We start from the raw sequence: 24,953 nt of genomic DNA on the forward strand, positions 1-24,953 counted from the left end.
TCAGCCGGCGGGCATTAGCAGGCATCCCTCGTAGCGAGCAGCCACGAAAAGATATCCGTCAACCTCAAATGTCCCCCTCGTCTCCTCCGGCCTTCTGCTCAGTCTTCTGTTCTCTTTCTCCGTCCACTTCTTACTTTTCTGCTCCCACGCTGTAAAATGTTTAACATGTTTCAACTTAAAAACGTATCGCGGTAACGTGCGGTCAAGCCAGCCGTCACTCTCATCTCTGTGGTCAAATGGGCCGACGCTACAACTGTAGAGCACCCATATACTGACATTTATGTAAAGTAAAAGTCCCTAGAAGTGTATGATTCAACTTGTTCCCATGGTCTAGTGTTAAAAAAGTTAACTTTAATTTAATAATGGACATCTGTTGTTGTGATATTGAAACAAACCATCCATCAACATACTTGCCAACTCTCCCAGTTTCCCGGTAGACTCCTGTTTTCCATCGCTCTCTCGGGGTCACAATTCTCCCGTATTTCTCCTGATTTATGTCAGTTTTCCCTTTTCGTTACCTCAACCGCTTCCTGGCGCTGTACAGCATCTATAAGCTCTACTCTTTCCACCCGGACGGCAATACAGCTACATCAAATGTCATTTCCCGGCAGAGGCATGCCATGGTTTGAGCTGCGCTCGCCGCACATCACAGCATCACAGCATCACAGCCTCTTATCTACGAGTGTGGAGCTTCTAAACTTCAAAAACGTTGGAGCAAATGTTCGATTCGCCGTCTAATATCGTAAAAGTGCCAATATTCAAAATCTACACAGATGATTTCTCACCTCAAAAATGTTCAGAGGGGATTTTAGTGATGAAATAGCTACGAAAAAATGTAAAAAACAAGCCGTTTTTGGCGACTGTTGTTGTGACCGTAGCCTGTACCGTTCCAGCGCTATGCAGCTAGACTGGTCCGATGCATACTGGAGATTTTCTCAGTACGACATCTATTGGCATACTGTAGAGTTTGCTTTTGTTTGCATACTACCTGCTACATCAGTGCGTCCTGCTAGTGTAGTATGTAGTTTTGAATCCAGCCCAGGTCTTGATTATTCAAAGGCTGCTTGTTATTCATCGCAGTGTCTTGGATCCTCCCACTCATCGCTCCGTCCCTTCACCGTCTCTCTGCCTCCATCCTCTGCTCTCATTTCAAAGTTAGAAAGGAAAGTCAAAGGGAGAGAAATTGCTGGTGTTTGCCGGAAATGCAGCGAGAAGTGAAAGGGCAGCTTGGACTGAGGGGGGAGGTTGAGTCACTGCCGAGACAGACAGAGACAGTTAAACTCATTACGTGAGTCTTTGTGACTTTTCCTTCACTTGTTAACGAAGGATCAGGCGTCCGCTCGTCGTGTGTCCCGCTGTGGACACGCTCCACTTCCTGTGTGCTGCTGACCGACACCAGACGGACATTTAGATTCATGTATTTTTGAATATGTGTCTCAGTTCTGGTTGTGTCTTTTCTCCCCGTTGCTCCGATCGCCCACAACTTGATCACACAAGAAGCAAAGTCACATCTCATGTTGCTGACTGTTGAATCTGCTCTGATCGTCTTCGTCCTCTCTGCTGTTCCTGGAGGTCGGGTTATTCCTCCCTCTCTGTTTTCACTGTCAAATATTAACATTTATTTTACCAGTGTTGTAGCTGACGCCTACAGGATGACCTGAGACCTTTCAGAATTGACCCTTCTGAAATATTTCTCATTGTTTTGTGTTGTTAATTGATTTCCAATAATAAGTATATACATATTAGGGCTGTCAATCTGATTAAAATATTTCATCAAATCGCACATTTTTTATCTGTTCAAAATGTACCTTAAAGGGAGATTTGTCAAGTATTTAATACTCTTATCAACATGTGAGTGGGCAAATATGCTGCTTATGCAAATGTATGTATATATTTATTATTATAAATCAATTAACAACACAAAACAATGACAGATATTGTCCAGAAACCCTCACAGGTACTGCATTTAGCATAAAACAATATGCTCCAATCATAACATGGCAAACTGCAGCCCAATAGGCAACAACAGCTGTCAGTGTGTCAGTGTGCTGACTTGACTATGACTTGCCTCCAAACTGCATGTGATTATCATAAAGTGGGCATGTCTGTAAAGGGGAGACTCGTGGGTACCCATAGAACCCATTTTCATTCACTGATCTGGAGGTCAGAGGTCAAAGGACCCCTTTGAAAATGGCCATGACAGTTTTTCCTCGCCAAAATTTAGCATAAATTTGAAGCGTTATTCAGCCTCCTTGGCGACAAGCTAGTATGACATGGTTGGTACCAATAGATTCATTAAGTTTTCTAGTTTGATATGATACCAGTATCTTCACTCTAGCTTTAAAACTGAGCCCGCTACAACCTCCGAAAGATCGATCGCGTTAAAGATATTAGTGACGATAAAACGATTTAGCGTTAAAGCATTATTGCGTTAACTTTGACATCCCAAATATATACATACATTTGCATAAAGCAAACATATTTGTCCACTCCCATGTTGATAAGAGTATTAAATACTTGATAAATCTCCCTTTTAAGGTTCACTTTGAATAGATAAAAAATGTGCGATTAAATATTTGAATTTTCACATATTTGTTGCCTCTGAGATTTGATGACGTCATCCCTACATAGAAAACAGGTTTTATTTATAATTTGGGTGAACTGACCCTTTAAAAAAAAGTAATTAGCAGGATCAGTGTGCTGCCAGAGTTCAGAGAGTGTTGGAGAGAAGGAAGGAAACAGTGATGGGTCCAAGTCTGCTGCTGAGCTGAGGGGAGGCAGCAGCCAAAACCTGGGTTTATTTTAATAGAGACAGCAGGGAAGGTGAGAGGAAACAGCAATAGCCCCTCCATCCACACACACTCACACACACATAACATATACACCCCCCCAACCTCCACCCAGTGACTTGTCCTCTCTCTTTGTTTCTTATATTTCATCCCTCCAGTCGTCGCCATGAGCTTGAAATGAATCCGTGCTGCAGTCCTCAGCTGACTCTGCTGTGTGTGCCCCAGTAAAGAGTGGAGCTCCGTCACTGTGGCTCATATCAGAGTTTGTATCCGTGTCTTTTCCTGCTACCAGACTAACCAAACGTGCTGTTTGTTTCTCCCCCTTTTTCCAGTCCATCATGGAGCAGTTCAACCCCTGCTTGCGGAACTTCATAGCGATGGGAAAGAGCTACGAGAAGGCGCTCACCAGTGAGTACACACCAACCGTTTCTGGTTTTCCTCTCCGTCGTCTTCGTCCTTCTTTCATTCCTCCTGTCTGTCCAGTAGTCCAGGCTCGGGGCCAACTGACCCGACACTTGGCGCTGCTTTTATATCCTCTTTAATTTCTCCTGAGTAGAGATGCGGTGTGATGACGACACAGATAGCTCCTAGTGTTGTTGACATCAAGTCCGGAATCTTTTAAACTGTCGCAAAAGTGACGGCGGTAGTGTCGCCCTGCAGATGTTCTTATCAGAGATGACACTCTGGGGTTGATTTCCTCTGTGACGACGTCCACGCCGGTTTCATTGATCCTAAATGTCCGCCTCTACTGTACGTCCTTTGTCATTGCTTTTCGTTGCTTGCATGGTCGCACTGTGTGTGTGGAAGATGGAGGTGTTCATGCAGCAGTGAGTGGCTCAAGGTTAAAGACAAAAAGCACACTGGAAGTGTCTTGGGGGAACTAAGTGGAGCATGAGCCAATGGGAAGTGGAACAGGAGGCGTCGCGAGAGTAACGGTGCCCCCCCACGGGAACAAGGAAAGGAGAACGAGCCGGTATCCAGGACAAGACAGGGTGCAAAAAATATTTAAAATAGGAGGAAGGAAGAAAAGGCTGTGAGAGAAATATTCAGATCATAAGTGAGGGATAACGTTCAGCGAGCCGGTCATTGTTGTGAAATAAACCCCGACAGGGCGATGCGGGGGGTCTTGCATCGCCCGGAAGGGTCTTGCATCGCCCTGAAGGGGTTTACTTCACAACAATGACCGGCTAGCTGTACATTATCCCGCTTATTACATGGCTACTTACTGAAGAAATAATAAATTACTATACATAGCAACGGTCTGTTATACATAGCAACAGTCTGTTATACATAGCAGTCTGTTATACATAGCAACAGTCTGTTATACATAGCAGTCTGTTATACATAGAAACAGTCTGTTATACATAGCAACGGTCTGTTATACATAGCAACGGTCTGTTATACATAGCAACAGTCTGTTATACATAGAAACGATCTACTATAAAGAATTAACAGACCGTAGAACGCAGGGCTGCACAATTAATCGAATATTAATCGCGATCACAATTTTGGCTTCCTACAATTAAATGAACATTTAAACATTTAAGCCATTTTTTTTGCTATTTTTGGTCCGCCTGGTCTCCTTTTGTTAGAATTACTCTAGAATCTCAACACTGTTCTGGAGATATTCTAAAAAGAGTAACTAAAGTACAAGCAAACAACGTTTAAAATGCGCGTTCTGCTCAAAGAAAACGCTGCTGCATATCAAATCAAGCGCTTCCTAAACTAACAGCCAGCCAGCCAGTGAGCAAGATGTTTTGGTTTCACTTCTGGGGATAGATATTATCTATAGAACCAATGTGTTTATGATTAAATTAAGGGCATAAAATTGTTTATCTAGCTCCTATTGTTGCTAATTTAGCTCTCAAAGTGCACCAGATTGAAGCATTTCACTTTAAAATGTAGCTAACAAAGCGATGGCGTGTATTTTCTGATACTGCAATATGTATAGCAGAAAAAAATAGACATCTTGCCGCACTAATCTGTACATTAACAAGGACGCAGCACAGCATGGAAGTGAAAACTGTTTATTTTAATGTGAAAGTGCAATAAAATATGTTGTCGCTAAAATCAAATAATAATCGTGATTATCATTTTGGCCATAATCGTGCAGCCCTAGTAGAACACCATGATCGACCAATCAACAAAGCCGTGTAATAAATAGAAATAAACAGCCTTCATCGTTGTGAAGGATGTCCTGCAGCTTATTGAGTAGAGTCAGCATAGATTAAGATATTTCATGATTCCTCCTCTTGCCATGTTCATGTCGTCAGATAAGCCTCCAAGCAGCTCATTTATTGATAAGAAAGACTCTTTTCCACGGCGCTCCTTCATGCCGCGCTGCAGGGAGGAGGTTATCGGGGTCGTATCATATTTTCAGCGATGGTGCTCGGCGTGCCGTGCGGAGCGGGTCTCTCCTTCGCCGTGTGCTCGGAGGGGGAATGCAGGGAAGACTCGGCAGCCCGCAAGACCAATAAAGGAGGCCTCGCTCCAGTCTGATAGATAAGGCTAAAAATAGCGCTGCGACTCCCTGAGTGGGGATTACACTTCATCAATGCCAGGCAGCGGCACAGAGGCAGGGTTTAGAGTAGGGCAGAGCAGAGCTGGGCCGGGCACCCGGCGAGGATCTATCGTCTCTGGAAAGATGCCAGTGCAACCTCTTTGTTTTTTATAAAGTAGAGCAGGTTTGCATCTCTGGGGACGTTGGGAACCGGCGTGGTGGAGGGAGGAGGCTGACTGTTGTCTGGTTTTATTTGTTTGAGTTTAAAGGGCTCGATTGGACTGGATGTGTGGTTTGGGATGTGGTGAATTCAGTCTTTATTCTAATCTTTACTGCAGCACTGGGAGCTGTGACTCTGGGGAGTGTTGGAGGCTACATGTGTGAAAGGAAAGCGAGCCCAGTAAGCACTGATTGGGTAGTTTTGAAGGTCTCGTCGTGGTTGTTTCAATTACTTCAACCATTGGGACATCTAATGATTCTATTTATTATTGGATAATCTGCCAACTATTTCTAGTTTTTGCAGATCATAATTTCCCAGAGCTCAAAGTGGTGCTTGTTTTTTGTAACAGAAACACAAAGATATTCAACTAACAACGGTATCAAACGTAGAAAAGCATAAAATCCTCACATTTAAGAAGCTGCAAACAGGAAATGTTTGCTTGATAAATGATTAATCGATTATCAATATTGTTGTGTCAATTAATCGTTTGAGCACAAATGTCAGTGCGATGCAGAATAAATATGTACATTTAAAAATGAATATAAAATAAATTTAAAAATAAGTCCAAATTTAAATAAATAAATAAAATACAAATGCAAAAATAATTGAATAAATATTAAAAAAAATGCAAAACATAAATAAATATATTAATAATCTCTAATCATAACAGCAACTAAATAAAGGAATTAATACAAAAATAAATAAATAAATAAATAAGAAAATTAAAACATTTTATCAATTAATTAATGGCTATTTTTATTTTTAATATTAACAGTCATGTAACATTTATGTATTTATCGAGTCATTTATTTATTTGGCAGGTTCCGTCCTCCATACTGAAACACTGTTGAAACAGTTAGATGTAATGCATCTAAATGTTTAGTCCAGTTTAGATGTCTAATGTCTTTTTGACCTGCGAAGAATCAAATCAGTGTTTCCTGGGAGGGAATGTGAGAGGTTTGATTGACCAGATTAAATGTGAATCTCAGCTGATTTAGACTTTGTTTCTTGTTTGTGTTTCATTTAGACTGACACTCTCCGCTCTGTATCGGCTTTATATCACTGTTTTAATCCTCTTTACAGGCAGAGCCCTCCTTCTCCTCCTCCCTTTCTTCTCCTTCCTTTCTTCTCCTCCTCCCTTTCTTCTCCTTCCTTCCTTTCTACTCCTCCTTTCCTCCTTCGCTGTCACTTTTCAACTGACAGACAAGTGAAGCGTCTCCTCGAGCTAATCCTGCCTCACCTGGCCTCGCTCTCCTCCCGGCTGGGATTTCTCCGGACATCGATTAAATTATCTGTGCTCACCCGGCCGCCTTAGCCTCACGTCCATCCCCTCTCTCACACTCTCATATCCCACCTAGGCTTAACTCAAGCCAGGCTCAGGAAAAGCCAGGAAAGGGTCTTGGCTTGTGTCTCCGTCGTAGCTTACCCGGGAGGGGTTGCACCGCCGTGTAGAGACTTTAATATCTGTTCATGGTTGTGATAAAATGAAAGCTGGCCAAGTTATTTCAGAAGTTGCAACCTTTATTTAAATATTTAATTTAATTATATTCATATTTTTAAATTATTTTTATATTCGGTTTTATTTACTCTTTTGCAAATGTGCCTTAAACACACAGAATGTACTCTGTATTTATCCTGTGCGGGAGTCAGGACTACAGGGATATACTGTAAGTAGGTATTAATCTTTATTTATTTATTATTAACATTATTATTTATTTATTTTTGCTCATGAATTAGAAAAAAAATGTATTATATATTTTTTTATGTTATATTTATTTAATTATTTATATTATTATTATTATTATTACCTTTTCTCCTTTGTTTAATTTATTTATTTATTTATTATTATCATAACTACTTTTTTTTTCATAAATTAAAAAATATATATATTTATTTTATTTATTTTTTTATTTTATTATTATTACTACCTTTTTTCTCCTTTGTTTTTGAATAGTTTGTTTTTCATTTACAGTTACTATCTCTTATATCTACATATTATATTAGTCATGGTTTAGGTTGTTGTAGTTTTTTTTCTTAAGGAAACAATGCAACGCAAGATTAAAAAAACAAAAACAAACAGGAAAAAGAAGTAGTCATTTTTAAGTATGTTTAATGAGCAGCCAGGCACGTCTTTATTCTCCAAACAATAACTTTCAGAGCAGTGGGCTTCGCTCAGCGTCTCTGTGGACTCGTCAACTAGAAGTGAAGCTGAACTCAGAACAGATTTCCGTTGGCTTCTGTGTGGATTTATTAATACGTTGTCATTTCTCCCCTCTCTTGGGGATTCTGCATGAGTGTCCTCTGGCAGTTCAAAGCACAAACACCCATCAACATGACGGCCCTGTGATAATCTCAGCCCTCATCCATATGTATCTCCTGACTGGACATGTGTCCTCTGTCATCATGGCTGTCAGTCTCCGTGTGGCTAACCCCTGACCTGCTTCAATTCACCGTCGCTGCTGCTGCTGCTTGAGGCCGTCTTGTCCCACTTTCTAAGGCCTGAGTCACTGTGACGTCTCAGCCAGTGTCCCTGGCATTGTGTGACAACGCACCGCACAGAATAATAGCAGCCTGACATATGCAGCATTTGAATTGCAAAATGCTTCGACACCATCGCTGTGGAAGGTTTATTAATATTTTCGTCAGCGTACTTTCAAGTAAGGACACGTCAAGATGGTGCTTTAAAGATTCAGTTCATCCAAATTACAAAAAACATATTTTTCTGCGTACCCATAGTGGTATCTAGCCATACAGCTGAAATATCATCTTTGAATGCTTCACGTAGCACTAATTAAACTCAGTTCACCTCCACGGCGGTTGCTATAGTTCGGGTTTGATTGCATTTTATTGAATCTCATATTGAATCCTTTCATATCACAAATACAGTATCTAGGTTTACCTGTTTATTCACGATTAATCGCACATTTTTTATCTGTTCAAAATGAACCTTTAAGGGAGATTTGTCAAGTATTTAATACTCTTATCAACATGGGAGAGGACAAATATGCTGCTTTATGCAAATGTATGTATATATTTATTATTGGAAATCAATTAACAACACAAATCAATGACAGATATTGTCCAGAAACCCTCACAGGTACTGCATTTAGCATAAAACAATATGCTCAAATCACAACATGGCAAACTGCAGCCCAACAGACAACAACAGCTGTCAGTGTGTCAGTGTGCTGACTTGACTATGACTTGCCCCAAACTGCATGTGATTATCATAAAGTGGGCATGGCTGTAAAGGGGAGAATCGTGGGTACCCATAAAACCCATTTACATTCACTGATCTGGAGGTCAGAGGTCAAGGGACCCCTTTGAAAATGGCCATGACAGTTTTTCCTCACCAAAATTTAGTGTAGATTTGTAGCGCTATTTAACGTTCTTCCCGACAAGTTAGTATGACATGGTTGTTCTTCGCCCAGTTTGGAGCGTTATTTAACCTACTTACCCACAGGCTAGTATGACAATGGATTCTTTAGGTTCTCTAGTTTCATATGATGCCAGTATCTTCACTCTAGATTTAAAACTGAGCCCGCTACAACCTCCGAAAGATCAATTGCGTTAATGCCTTAAAGAAATTAGTGGCGTTATTGGTGCAAATGGTCCCCACAATGGCCTTTAGCGACGTCATTTCATCAGGCGCTCTGTGGTCTGTGACAGATAAAAACTGGAAGCCTCCTACCTGGATGTTTTGTGTGTTGCACTTAGTTTGTAATAAATAGACCCAGTCCTCATGATGGCAGATTTTAGAGTGTCTGCATGGCTAGATACCGTTATGGTTTCTGTAATTTGGGTAAACTAATCCTTTTAAAAGGGTTTACTCCAAAAGGTCTTAGATTAGTCTTTCTCTGTTTCCTCTAGTTGCCTCCATAGAGCTTCTTCTCTTCCTGCCTGGTCTCCATTTCCGCCTGTCGCTCTTTATTTCCCATGCCCAACCTTACCTCTCTGTGGGGGGGGTGGGCTGTAAGGGGAGGGGTTGCAGATCTCCGCACCCCCTTGATCTGATGCCCAATGCTTCCATGTTTCCAGGTGTCACATATGCTGCAAAGGGCTACTTCGACGCTCTGGTGCGGATGGGCGAGATGGCCAGCGAGAGTCAAGGCTCTAAGGATCTTGGTGAGTCCTCGTAGTGGCGTAGCACCCCTGGTGGGGCGGAGGGGGGTTTGCACAAGCAGATGGTGAATGGGATGGCTCGGGCTGTCGAGCAGAAGCAGCTGATGACCAACTTGAAACCGGACACACACACACACACGGCCATTTTTCTGGTAATTCGGTGCTTAAAAGACTGTGTAAATCCTAAAAACAGATCCTTTTACTGCAGTTTGGATGCATTATTACCCCCAATTCACATAAACAAACTCCTTCTAATATGAGAAGAATTAATTCAGCATGTTTATCACAGCAGACCTATTTGGTTAATCTCTTGTTTCCCCTTAAGTTCAGGACCGATAAATGCTCTCCAGTTGTTTCTGTAACGCACCGCTGTGAGCAAATAATAAGGAATTTGTCTGGCAGTTGATATTCACAACATGCTCTCCCTTCATAATAAGCCCTCAACATGTTTACTGTGCTGATGAGAAATCTTTCCGTTTGACTGCCGCTGCTTCCAGCAGGATGTGAGGGAACAGTCCCCCCCCGGCTCGCTCAGCTCTCACGCAGCGTGTTGTTGTCTGGTTTCGGTTGGATCAGCCCTGGTTCTGTTCATCATAGACACATCTGTAGTGATTAGTGAGAGTTTCTAGCTAGATAACACAGGTAGGAACATCTGTATGAAGTAGGACAGGCCAGCACATCACTATCGCGCTCTGTGTCATAGTTGTAGTCACACGGCGGGGAAGTGTGACCAGTCCGCTTCGTTCTTTCACTCTGATGTGACTGAAGATAGCAGGCGTGGACTGAAACGGTAGAGGAGAGGAAGAGGATGAGGATGAGGGAGAGGACGGTAAAAGAGGGATAGCCGAGGTGAAGTGAGGAGGATATAAAAGATGCATTCATTATTCATGGGGAGACCTGTGTGGGCGCTCCCTTGCACTTCTTCTCCAGCCTCATCACTTCATTTCTCCTCCCTGTGTCTCTTTGAGTCAATACTCCGCTGAGCTTGTGTGTCCACTCTGATTTTAAATAGTGAAAAGCTCAAAACTATCCCTCCTTTCAGCTCCAAATCCATAAAATAGTCCAGAGTCAACCACTGTCTGTTAAGGCTGAGGGGGTTCATCTACTTCCTGCTATAATCTGGCAGCTTTAATGAGCGTACGGTACAAGCCTACGACTACGGCTCACACAAATACCATTTTTTTGGGTTCGAAGCTTCGATGAGAAATATTCGATGGTATTCGAAGCTTCACATTTGTCTCCATGTCCCCCGTTTCACTGCCGAGACATCGCGCTGCTGCACTACTGTACACAACAACAAACCGGGATATCCTTCTGAAAATTACTACTAATAACTAAAGGTCCCATATTTTAAAAAGTAAGTCTTTTATATTATTATTTTAATCATAAATAACCATTCATTACATTTATATCTATGTCGTTATTTGTTAGATTTAGTTTTACAAAGTTAGGAAAAGCAATGTTTAAGTCAAGTCTGATGTTTTCTTACACATAATACACAGTGAGGCATACAGCTGATTGATTAAACACCGGTATCGGTCGATACCCAAAGCCCAGGCATCACTATCGGGACTGAAAAAGTCAGCTCGGTGCATCCCTAATCACGATGACTTAATTTGGCATATGAAGACGTTTGACTCGGCATGCAACAGAATATCCCATCATTCATCTGTGCATCAAGCTTGGTTGCTTTGCTGTATTCATGCTTTCTGTCTCACACGACGCGTGCTTCTGTCGTCTCTTGTCTGCATGCGTGTTGCAGAGATGCACGTCTTGAGTTGCTTTCTTTGTCTGGCAGCCGAACCATGACTCAGCAGCCCTTTAACTCAGCAGAACCTCCCTCCGCCTCCAGTCAAATGACAGACCAGGCTGAGCAGAAAGGATTGATGCCGTCCCCACAAATCAGCAGGGCTCAGTCAGAGCAGCTGCGGTCGCTCCAGACTGACAACACTCACTGCTTTTAGCATTTTCCATTACTTGTGTTGAGCCTCACAGCTTCAGTAACTACCTGTTCAAAGAGAGTTTAAAGAGTAGTTTTAGGAGGATTATTAAATAGTAACTTCAGGTTATAACAATAATGATAATAAGTCATGCATGACAATGTTTACAACAGATATGTGTGTATGGGTAGGGTCATGTGATAGTGGGGAGCTCAGACACATCCAAAAATAACTCATGACCTGTCTTGTGAAGCTATTTTTTTTGCAGGGAAGCCGTTTTTCCTATTCTCTACAAAAGCACATGAATGCATCTTTTTAGCATAGTTTCACAGCTGCGTTTCCTAACGTACTTTTGAAAGGCAGGAATAATAATAAATAGTAGGGCTGTCAAAGTTAACGCAGTAATAACGCCTTAACGTAAATTAGTTTTAATGGCACTAATGTCTTTTACACATTAACACAACTTGCGATTTTACGAGTGTAGCGGGAAAGGAGGCTAAATAACGATTCTGAACATATCTGGTTCTGCCAGCTTCCTGCTAACTGTATGCGGCTGTAATAATGGATATATAGGCTGTAATTCATCACTTTTATTATCTTCTAATACACCCATGGGCTGTATGCTGTAAGCCTGTACCGTGGTGGACATATTAACGTCTATGATCCCAAACAACCGGCTATCGGCCAGTAGCTAGTACTCTTCTACATCCATGGTCTGTGGTCTATTGGACCCTCTTCTACATCCATGGTCTGTGGTCTATTGGACCACAGACCAGAACACAGGACATTTCAGTAGAGACATTAAATATGTAGGCGGACGTTTTTTCTGGCGTCTGGTAGTTGCTTTCAGTCCAAAATGGCGGAGGCGTAGCTCTGCTTTGGCAGCGGTCTGCTATAAAGAAATAACAGACTATGATGGGTAGAGAGGTCAGGATTCCAGGTCAGGGGAAACATTGAGCACCGTTGTTATGGCATACAGTCAATAAATTAAAAAACTCTTAAGCCTGCCAGCTTATTAATTAGCAGATAGCACAGATTGTGCATTTGGTTGTGTTGTGGCTCATTTCTTCAGCCGGCACGTGTCCCTAACTGTGACCAGAGCTGAGAAGCCACAGATAACGACGTGTGTGTGTTTGTCAGAGATAATCGCTCACCCGGGGCTTTACCTCGCACTTCATAATTGATGAGGACTGAAGGCAGATTTGTAAAATCGGCCAGCTTGTAATTGTGCATTTAATTGGGTTTTGTTGAGGGGAAAATGTCTGGGCGCGGCGGTGCCGAATTAACAGGGCCGGACTTCAAAACTGCTTGATCTCTCTCTGAGGTGGAAGAGCCTGTTTGCCAGGATTCACTCCGACTGTACTCGCTGCGACGATGTAATTAATCAGAGCGCCGAGATGAACAGCAGCTAATAGCATTAGCACACGAACGGAGGATGAGGAACAGAATGTGACGGGGCGAAATGAGGAGGAGAGGGGAGAGCTGGGTTTGATGGAGAAAGTGAAGAACATCATGTACTGTAGGGTGGAGGAGCACTGCACTGTTTCATAACTTCATTAGCATCACTGATGCTATTAATGGATAACATCATTGAGTGAAGGAAAGTTGGTCAAATGTATTAAATATGGCTGTCAAAGTTAACGCAATAATAACACGTTAACGCAAAATAGTTTTAACGCCATTAATTACTTTCAATATTTCAGAGGTTGTAGCGGCTCAGTTTTAAAGCTAGAGTCAATATACTGGTATCATATGAAACTAGAAAATCTAAGGAACTTGGTTTTGGTACCAACCATGTCATACTAGCTTGTCGTGAAGGAGGCTAAATAACGCTTCAAACAAAAAGGAAAAACTGTCATGTCCATTTTCAAAGGGGTCCCTTGACCTCTGACCTCCAGATGTGTGAATGTAAATGGGTTCTATGGGTACCCACGAGTCTCCCCTTTACAGACATGCCCACTTTATGATAATTACATGCAGTTTGGGGCAAGTCATAGTCAAGTCAGCACACTGACACACTGACAGCTGTTGTTGCCTGTTGGGCTGCAGTGTGCCATGTTATGATTGGAGCATATTGTTTTATACTAAATGCAGTACCTGTGAGGGTTTCTGGACAATATCTGTCATTGTTTTGTGTTGTTAATTGATTCCCAATAATAAATATATACATACATTTGCATAAAGCAGCATATTTGTCCACTCCCATGTTGATAAGAGTATTAAATACTTGACAAATCTCACTTTAAGGTACATTTTGAACACATAACTATGGACAATCGTGCGATTACATATTTTAATCGACTGACAGCTCTAGTTTGGATACAATATCCTGTTCAAGAAGCAAACTGCATAAGAAACCTGACTTTGTTTAGAAGTTGTTGCACCCAGTTTAAACTCTACTGGAGTAATAAGACAGTGGGTGTAAAGAGGACGGATTCCTTGTCAGTGAGTCAAGTGTGATTAACTTGCGATTAATCACGATTAACTACGTACAATCATGCGATTAATGATAGTATTAAACTATCATGCTAAAACAATTATGTAACCATAAGACCTTTTGTTAATACAGTAGCTGACATTAAGGTGGAGTTTTGGACTATTGGACTAGATGGATACGCTTCCATGTGATTGAGTCAAGAGATTGTAGTGCAGCGTACTGAAACATGGTGAACATAGCTGCGGAGGTATGTGAAGCATCTGCTCCTGAGTGAAACTTACAAACAGGTACGTCACCTGAATGAGGCAAACTGCAGAAGTTATTACAAGCAGATATTCGTTGCGTACACACACACACACACACACATGCTCACACATGCTCACACATAATGTACAAGCACACACCCTCACATGCCGGAGCAGGCGGTGCTCAAACTGAGTAATTAGGACAAAGAAAAACCATTACATGATTATTATCCTCTTTTGTATCCCAAAATAACCCGAGCCACGTCTCCTCATGGGGACACTGACCGGTTTATGGAGAGCAGTGTTGTGTATCACACAGCTGATACACAGGAAGAGGAAATGATGCCTCGCTGTGTTTCATTCTTAATTTACACGATGCTGTCAGCGTTTGAACGGCCGCTCTGCTGCATGACTCCCCGTGTGGAGAGACGAGAGGCTCGGCGACCGCAGTGTGGAGTGTCATCCCACTCATCCTCTCCTCTTTCACTACGGCGCTCAGCTCCGTGTGTCTGCGAACGCCCCCGCACTGATGTGGGAGCTCAGGCAGCCCTGGGAGAACACGCCGACTCTGCACACGTTTTCTAAAAATAGACGAAACGAAACGCCTTCGACTGTAGCCGCTTGGAAGGAGGAGGAGAGACCGGAGTACGATGCTCGATCCGCAGCCCAAAAATGGCTTGTTGGTGACGTCAGTGCGCCTGAGAGCGCCGGCGTCTTTTCTTCCGTATACTAAATATGGACATGGTTGTGAGGGAAAAAAAAAAAGGAAGGAAGCTCCTGCAGTTCCGGTTCCCCTCTCTGACCATATAAGGGCTCCGCCATTCACATGCAAATGTGAGCAGAGGTGGTACTCGCTCAGATCTGCACTCTGGCACACGAACCTGAAGAAAAAAACATCCATTTTGGCTTTACTTTATATAATATGTGTAGATTGTAGACCTGTGAACCTGCATTTCTGCAGTTTATACACAGACGTACTGTATGTCTCCACCTGTCACATCGTCTGTCCTCCTTAGAAGGAAAGACGTCTGGACAATGTCACAATCAGACATTTCAGTACATGTACAAATGTAGAGATAAACATCAGAAATGGAAGTTTATAATCATGCGAGGAAAAGATGGAGGATTTTATAAAATATGATTAAACCTTTTACTTAACCAGAGAAGCCTCACTGAGACCTAGATAGAAAGAGAAATGCAAATCTAAAATTATGAAAGAAACCACCAACAATAACCTTATAAAAAAAATGACATTCATAGAACAACCTAAAGCACCTCAAGGACAAAAAGACACTTGTCTAGACACATCCTGATGACAATGCCCACTCCTTGTCTAGACACATCCTGATGACAATGCCCACTCCTTGTTCATTTTTCCCGTTAGATCGTGACATGCATCATATTCTACGTCAGTCCTAAAACTGGGCATTTTATAGTCCGACCAAATTTCAGCTTCCTCAGGCGTCGTTTGCCGTGCAGTGTACGGGGGGGGGGGACCGAGGACGATTAACTCCTCCCGATGAATTTCTGTCAGAAATTTTGGTCGGCCGTCCACAGGTTCTCAAACAGTTGACGCAGAGCCACGAACCGATTCCCCAAAGTCAGCGCCTTTTTTCTCCCCTTTTTACAGTAATCAGAGCTTAGCTATCAAAATGCTAGCTTAGCTCCAGTTCTATCTGAAAAATGGACAAGCCATACTGCCCACGTCTTTTTCGCCACCTGCGAGTCAATATAGGCTGGTTGCCTTTTCTTTTTTTTTTAGACGTTTCAGCAGACAGGATGGCACAGATGATCAAGGCAGCACGTTTCTGCTTTGTTAGCATTGTGGCCTGTACAGACCTCTGCTAGCAAACTAACTTTATCTGCCTCGGAGCTTTCAAACCGATCTTTATTGACAACTGAAACTGGGAAACCTATTCCCTCCCGGATAACGGTCGCAGTTTTAAACCGTTTTAAACATGTGGTTAACGTTGTAAATTGAAAAAAAAGAAGAAAAACCCGCAATAAAACTACTTGGTGAGGTTTAGTAAAAAACATCTTGGTTTGATTAAGAATGACTACGTTTCTTGTGTTATTAAGTTAAATGAAATAAGCCAACGTTGACTTTTGGTTTCACACGGGACACAAACGGCGGTCGGACAGCGTCACTCCGTGCTCTAACCAGATTTGTGTTACTGATCTGATCTTTACCCTTTTATAAATAACCTAAATATATACTGATACAGATGTTTTATTCATTCATAGCCAAAAATGAGACTTAAACTAGACCAATTATCTCCATAACTCCAGCCACGACCCTACCAGATATTTCCATGACCGTGCCAAATTAACACGGTGTATCCGCATATATTATTCTCCCATTTTCCTTCTCCTCATCTAATTCTCATCATTCTCTCATATATTCCCGTCGCCGCAGGCTGAACACGCTTTAGCATAACATCCATTTCATTAAAACAATTTCAGGTTAATTCATATGGCCAAATTTGAGGTCTGGGAAACAATTACCCTCTGGATAATTAATTCATAGGAACACGCTTTAGAAGAGTCACTTTCCTCGTCTTCATCGGACGCACTGTTGAAGGATAGCAGGCGTTCACAAACGGGAACAAGGCTCTGATACAAGCACTGATATCACAGACTCGATTAGGCAGCAGCGGGGGAGAATTTAATTCTGCTGGGTCAAAAAGACAAAATTTCCTTCCTGTGGTCAGCTTATTTAACTGTATAATTTTCTACTCATTTGTCTCTCTAATAATTATGCTTTGTCTGGGAGAGAAGTGTTTTAAATCACCGCTCAGGCTGGATGGCGGCAGTAGAAGTATGAGAACTTGTATGGAGGACGGAACCTGCCAAGATAAAATATAAATTAATAAATAAATAAATTACTTGATAAATAAATAAAGAAGTCATCAAATTTAGCAAAAATTATATAAAAAAATAAATGTAGCCATTAATTAATTGATAAAATGTGACATAAATTGATATTTCTGTTTTAATTCTCATATTTATTTACTCTCCTGTTATTTTCCCTTTTAATTACTTATGTATTTATTATTTATTTTTGCACTTATTTTTTTATATTTATTTTTAAATGTATGTATTTATTTCTGTATTCATGCATTTATTGACAGCCCTCTCATTTGCGTAATGAGGCAGAAATGCATAAAGAAATTTGTAATGAAAAGAATACAGAAATGAATGAGTGCAATGCCAAGGGAAAATCTTGCATCAATAAATAAATAAATAAATGCATTTAGAAGTAAATATAAAATAATAAAATATAAAGGCAAAAATAAATTATAAAATAAAAAATGAATGCAAAATAAATAAATAAATAAATTTAAAAATAAATAAATAAAACTGAAAAGTAAACAGAAGAGTATATAAATAAGGGATTTAATACAAAGAAAAATAAATAAAGAAGTAAATTAAAACAGAAATATAAATTTATATCACATTTTATCAATTAATTAATGACTAAATTTATTTTCAATATGATGTTTGCTACATTTAATGACATTTATTTATTAATTTATTTTTTATTTAAGCAGGTTCTGTCCTCCATATACTTGCTCCTGGAAGCAGAGGTAAACAGCAGATGAAAGTAATAATAAAGACTCATAAACAACGACAGAGAAACAGCATCCTCAGCAACACTCTGAGACGACAGACTGGTTTATTGCTTTGCATCTCTTACGGAAATTCGTCCACAATATTGTTTTCCCTCCAACTGTGTCTCGTTTGAAACCTCACGTCGCTCCGTTTGAGGAAAAACTGGTCGACCTCGCCTCGACCCTCATTTTTCTGAGCCAGCACAGGCTGAATTTCCCTCGAGCTTCAACCCCAATCTGAATTCAGCCGGCGTTCACTCTGCGTGGAGGGAAACTGCAGCGAGAGCACTCTTTCAAAGTACTTTATTCCCCCCGCACCCTTTTACCACTGCCTTGTCATCTCACCATCTCACTATCTCACCACAGTGTAATAGTTCTCCCACTCCCACGCACATCATCCTGCAGGGGACGCTTCCTGCTGGTGTCCAACTTTAAAGAGATTGATTGTGGCGTTTTGAATCATCAGTTGATGACAAGTCTGGGAACAAAGTGGGACCTGAGGGATATTTCTGGAGTTTAGACTTAATTGGAGTTATATAACACTGAGGGATGAAGTGTCAGTACAAGATAGTGGAGAGCTTCTTTTCATCTGCATGTTCAGGCTTCATCTCCAGACCAATGGAAAACTTTATATATGTGTTTATATTGCTGTGTGCAGAGGTGTGCACCAACTCTATGGGGGCACCTTTGGCGGCAGTACAGTAGCTAACGCGGTAACCACAGGCACTGTTGGACCAACCATTGGGGCAGTTGAGCCAATCTGAGGGACATTCAGGTGATGTAAAGGGGCAGCTGGGCCAACGGCAAGGACTCAAGTGCTAAAGGGACACTTGAACACTTACATTCCCATACAACCAAACTGCCACCATGTCTGTACAGTAGCTCAGAACGGACAAACCAAACCCTGTTAACTTTCCTGCTTGGGCCGGAGTCAATAACGTTGCCCGTTGCCCGCTGCCGTCGCTGCCGTCGCTGCCGTCGCTGCCGTCGCTGCCGTCGCTGCCGTCGCTGCCGTCGCTGCCGTCGCTGCCGTCGCTGCCGTCGCTGCCGTCGCTGCCGTTCTCTCTCTCTTGCTTCACCACTCACTTCCCACGTACACACACACTCTACGCACTGGCTCTGCTCCAAATGGCTCTAGAGAGGGACATTCGGGTTTTTGCGTCGGCCACCGTAGCTCTCCAACACGCTTGGCACACAAGAGAGGGTTCAGTTGGTTGTAATCTCCTCACCGCTGGATACCGCCAGATCCTACACACTTTAAATAACTTTTTAAGAATTTGGCACTCACTCACTGTGAATATCTTTTTTCCTCCAACCTGTCTTGGGTTTTAATTTCCATCCGGGGTGAACTTACTGTCTAATTACCAAAACCCCAGTGACCGATCTCAGATGGGAGACGCAGCTATCCTTCGTCATCACAACCAATTTAGCTTCCCCTCACTGTTTCTGTCCTTTACAAAGTCACCTCAGGAGGTGAAGGGAGGACGCAGAGAGAGGAAGAGGAAGAAACGACAGACACACGGTGAGGAGAGAGGAAGGCGAGGCGGAGAGCGATGTGTTCCCGGCTCATTAGCAGCCTCCAGACCGTCTCTGGTCGAATCAAACCCTCGCTGCCAACAGAGCACACCGGCCCGACTACCAGCACTTTGATCACCCCCCCCCACATCCCTACCCGCCATTCATTCATTACCACCACCCACACCACCTTCCTCTGTCTCCGCCTCATGTTTCTGTCTCGAGTGTCACACTTTGAAACAAGCCGTCTTGTCAACAGTAAGCCGCACGTCTCTTTGAGTGCCAGTTAAAAAGAGATCAGGGAGGGATTGTGTAGCGTTTGATTGAGCAAATGAAAATGTAATAGGGCCTTAATGTGGCTTTAATAACGTGTCGGACCATAAAAATGTCCTTGAGGTGTTGCATTGTCCTTGATGTTGGGATTCGGCCAAACGGTGACTTAATGATGCTGATAATAATGTGAAGCACCGGCTCTGATCTGAGGCGCTGCAGAATTAAACTGACAAACATCCAGATCACACAAAAACATTCTGCTCTAGGCGGTCTTTATAAGACAAAATCAAGAGTAGTGTTGCACGGTATTAGAAAGGATCGGGATCCCGCGGGGGCAGGAAGTTATAACTTTACTGCTGGTGGAAGCAAGCGGTCAAAAACTAAACTGTAGTGATAACCAGAAGTCAACAAGTGATGTTGAAAATAAGATTAAAGCAGGTCATGAACCACAGTCTCGCTCTGAGCTGCTGTCTCCATCAGCAGAACTCCATTCAGAAAAACAAAGAAATAACAGCGCGGCTCTAATTACAGATCAAATATACAGATAACATTGGATTCACCATCTTTTCTGAATCTTTCCAAGCATCTCCTGTAATTCGGCAAACACATAATCCACCAAAGGTCACGTGTTAAAGTATTACTTATAGATACTTTATTGATCCCCGGGGGAAATTACAGTAATATATATATAAACATAGATACAGAATACAGATGAAATGTAAATACGTGTGCACTATCAAAAATAAATGTAAATATAAAATTAACCATCAAAGAAATCACATGAATGATTTTAAGTTCCATGTTCTGTCATCTATTATTTCATTACTTTTCCTGATGTTTAGCGTTTTTTGGTATCGTTTGAGTGTCCGTATCGAGATATTTAGGCAGCTTATCGTATCGAAGTGAGAATTTTGGTATCGTTACAACACTAATCAAGCAACAACAAGACAGATCGTGAAACTGTTTTTAGCTTTTTAATACCGGTTTTGTTCCCTGTTCTTGTGGGATTCACAGTTTCTAAAAACTGAACGTAGTACCACTTGTGAGCTCCTTGTTAACTTATGTCACCAAGCTGCAATCCTTCTTGATGTAGACCACGTCTGCCTTTTGTGACTCAGTGTGTGAAATCCGTAGAGACAGACAGCGACAGAGATGCACCAGGTGACGGATCACTTAAAGAAAACGGTTAAAAAAAAAAATCTTTACTTTGGGACCCAATTAGAAGAGTTGGGTGCCAGGCGTCGTATTGACCAGCAGAGCTGCATGTGTTCGTCAAAACAGAAAAAAGCTATCGGACTGTGTCTCTCTTCCCCCTCTGTCCCTCCGTCCCTCCGATCCCAGCCAGCGTCTGCTGTCTCAAATAATCAGTCTCCATTTTGCAGCCCGTCAGCCGGCCTGTAATGATTATGTATCGCTGCTCATTCCAATCGATCTTCCTTTTTAAGAGGATTCATTTTTCTTTTCAACACGCTGTAGAAGTGAAGATAAAAAGGGGAGCCCAGTTATGACATGACACGCTTCCACTTGTGTCATCAGATTGCAAAGATTTGTGTTAGTTAGGGGCTGTCAAAGTTAACACGATAATTAACGCAAATTAATTTTAACGCCACTAATTTCTTTTGCTAGAGTGAAGATACTGGTATCATATGAAACTATAAAACCTAAGGAATCCATCGGTACCAACCATGTTAAACTAGCTTATCATGAAGGAGGTTAAATAACGCTATAAAGTTGCACTAAATTTTGGCGAGAAAAAACTGTCATGTCCATCTTCAAAGGGGTCCCTTGACCTCTGACCTCCAGATCAGTGAATGTAAATGGGTTCTCTGGGTACCCACGAGTCTCCCCTTTACAGACATGCCCACTTTATGATAATCACATGCAGTTTGGGGCAAGTCATAGTCAAGTCAGCACACTGACACATTGACAGCTGTTGTTGCCTGTTGGGCTGCAGTTTGCCATGTTATGATTGGAGCATATTGTTTTATGCTAAATGCAGTACCTGTGAGGGTTTATGGACAATATCTGTCATTGTTTTGTGTTGTTAATTGATTTCCAATAATAAATATATACATATATTTGCATAAAGCAGCATATTTGTCCACTCCCATGTTGATAAGAGGATTAAATACTTGACAAATCTCCCTTTTAAGGTTCATTTTGAACAGATACAAAATGTGCGATTAATCGCAATTAAATATTTGAATGGATTTTTAGCCCTAATGTTATTGTTTATAACTAGGAGCATGCTGACAGCGTGGTTAGCTTAAACTCTTACTACTAGCCCGGTGCAGGATTATATTCTTTCATGCCGGACTGCAGATGTACAAAATGTTGATTAAATTGTTTTTTACAACAAAACCTGTCATTGTCAAGTCACTCTGTAGTCAAGTAGGTGCTTAAAATGTAAATACTAATGAGCAATTGTATTTGCTGTAGTGGAAATGTCTGTCCTTGGGGTGTGTTTGCGTGCACACACGGACGCTTAGAGAAATTAAAGAGCAACAACAATAACGGTGTCAATCATGTGGCTCTCCAGAGGACAAATCTCCCTGCAGCACCTTGTACTCCCTCCTCTGCAGCTTTCTGGGGGATTAGAGCTGCTTGTGTTTGCTTCCAGGCTCCTATAATACAGTCCCTGCAGAGAGGAGCGCCACATAAAACACCTTCCTCCATATGGCCCTTCACTGGGGCTCTCTCTCTCTCTGTATGGACAGTAGTTGGTAATAAAGCCAGTTATGAGCGCTGCCCTTGGGTTAGCCTCACTGAGTGATGGGCCTGTTCTCGCCCTGCTCAACACACACACTCTGTACTCTATATATACACACACACATATACACTGACCACTTGTTGTATGATTGCTGAGTAGCTGAGACCACATGGGGAGAATTTTATTACACAGCTTTGTTGAATATTCAATTCTGATTGGTCAATCATGGCGTTCTACGGTCTGTTATTTCTTTATAACAGACTGTTGCTATGTATAACAGACCGTTGCTATGTATAACAGACCGTTGTTACGTATAACAGACTGTTGCTATGTATAACAGGCCGTTGCTATGTATAACAGACCGTTGCTATGTATAACAGACCGTTGTTACGTATAACAGACCGTTGCTATGTATAACAGGCCGTTGCTATGTATAACAGACCGTTGTTACGTATAACAGACCGTTGCTATGCATAACAGGTCGTTGCTCTGTATAACAGACCGTTGCTAGGTGTAACAGACCGTTGCTAGGTATAACAGACCGTTGCTATGGACGCAGTTCTGCTGTCAGACTCTGGCGGACTGTTTTTATGTCTAGTGATTGATTTCTTTAGTAATTAGCCGTGTAATAAGCGGGATAATGTACAGCTAGCGGGTCATTGTTGTGAAATAAACCCCTCCAGGGCGATGTGAGTCCTGTCTGGGTTTATTTCACAACAATGACTGGCTCGCTGTACATTATCCGTTACATGACCTTTACCCCACTTTGGTTTATGTGTGTTGATGATGCACAAGCCATAATTCTTAAGCTTTAATTCTGTGAGTTGGAAGGTGTTTTAGGTGCTTACCTAATTTCTCCCCACGTGTGCTGTAAAATCTCAGACGTAACGATGGACCTTGAGAGTATTAGACCAACAATAACCTGCCTTTTCTTTTGGTTAATTGGGTTGGACATTTAGTTTGTCAGAAATGCTGACGCGCTCAATTAAAATCCTGTCATTAGTCTCCATTTGTAAACTAAATAGTTTGACATGTTGGGATTCTTGTTAAGAGACTAATGGTCTTTACTAGTGTTGTCAATATATTCAAATATTTATTTATTATAATCTCATTTTTTGTATCTGTTCAAAATGTACCTTAAAGGGAGATTTGTCAAGTATTTAATACTCTTATCGACATGGGAGTGGACAAATATTCTGATTTATGCAAATGTATGTATATATTTATTATTGTAAATCAATTAACAACACAAAACAATGACATATATTGTCCAGAAACCCTCACAGGTACTACATTTAGCATAAAACAATATGCTCAAATCACAACATGGCAAACTGCAGCCCAACAGGCAACAACAGCTGTCAGTGTGTCAGTGTGCTGACTTGACTATGACTTGCCCCAAACTGCATGTGATTATCATAAAGTGGGCATGTCTGTAAAGGGGAGACTCGTGGGTACCCATAGAACCCATTTACATTCACACATCTGGAGGTCAGAGGTCAAGGGACCCGTTTGAAGATGGCCATGACCGTTTTTCCTCACCAAAATTTAGTGTAGATTCGTAGCGCTATTTAACGTTCTTCCCGACAAGTTAGTATGACATGGTTGTTACCGATGGATTCTTTAGGTTTTCTAGTTTCATATGATGCCAGTATCTTCACTCTAGCTTTAAAACTGAGCCCGCTACAATCTAAGAATCAGAAGTTGCGTTAACGCGTTATTATCACGCATCAGGGGTGTGACGAATAAATGACACGGAAATGCAAAAATACTCGCCTTTGAATATTTAGTTATGCAGTGTATACTGTATGTCCAGGGCTTTTATTGTGAAAGGTAAGAACGTAAGGAGAGGATCTGGTCTGCGCTGTCTTTGTCGAGGTTGAAAGGAGTAATAAAGTTTGCCGTCTTGGTTCGGCCTACGGAGCCTCAGTGTTGTTGTTGTAGTCTACGTATTGAATATGTCCAACGTGATCGGTTGATGCTTTTATTCGCGGTGCGAAAGCTCAGAAAAATTGGCATTGTTCTGTGTAATATTTGTATAATATTTAATAAAACGCTCCGGGTTTTAAAGGCCTTAAGAGGGTGAAAAAAAAGTCCAGCTTGTGATTGTAGGGATGCCAGCTTCACTATCTATTTGGGAAAGATTTTCGTGGGTGTCTTTAATTGATCCGGACCCGTGCACACTGGGCTCGGACAACAACAATGTGCTTTCCTCCCTCTAAGCCTCAGATGTTGTGATCTGCTCTGATTACCGGTAAGCAGCTTAGTCCTGGCGGGTAGAAGTCCAGTATTTCACAACGCAAGGTGGAGAAGGTTTATGGATTAAACGGGTGCAATGAAACAAGAACATCCAGGAATTTGGGGATCTTCCAGATGATGCAGACCTGCACTCTGAGACAGCAGTTTCTCTTCTAGAGGAGTGTATTGATTTTTAAAGGATAATTCAGTTTTATCACAACTTGGAGCTCATCTTTGTAGTTTTGGCCGTCATGTCCAACTCTGCACCACATTAACTGCTGAAATCTGGGAACACAGAAAGTTAGATGGGCAGAGAACCACGAGCAGGTTTAAAAAAAATAAAATAAATGTTA

The 24,953-nt window shown here is 41.7% G+C and overlaps 1 protein-coding gene across 5 annotated transcripts in view; it reads left to right on the forward strand.

Annotated features, from left to right (window-relative positions):
- The window catches only part of baiap2b (BAR/IMD domain containing adaptor protein 2b), an 87,154-nt gene that overhangs the window by 22,975 nt on the left and 39,226 nt on the right, over positions 1 to 24,953 (forward strand). For 3 of the 5 annotated variants that reach the window (XM_037754163.1, XM_037754164.1, XM_037754166.1), the window contains exons 3-4: positions 3,122 to 3,197; positions 9,548 to 9,634. In XM_037754163.1, coding sequence (XP_037610091.1) covers positions 3,122 to 3,197; positions 9,548 to 9,634 — 163 coding nt within the window. Of the gene's footprint in view, positions 1 to 3,121; positions 3,198 to 9,547; positions 9,635 to 13,344; positions 13,351 to 24,953 lie in introns of those variants that run through there. The other 2 variants (XM_037754165.1, XM_037754167.1) reach the window with 2 other exon arrangements.

Source organism: Sebastes umbrosus, chromosome 20 (assembly GCF_015220745.1).
Source record: "Sebastes umbrosus isolate fSebUmb1 chromosome 20, fSebUmb1.pri, whole genome shotgun sequence".
Lineage (NCBI taxonomy): Eukaryota > Metazoa > Chordata > Actinopteri > Perciformes > Sebastidae > Sebastes > Sebastes umbrosus.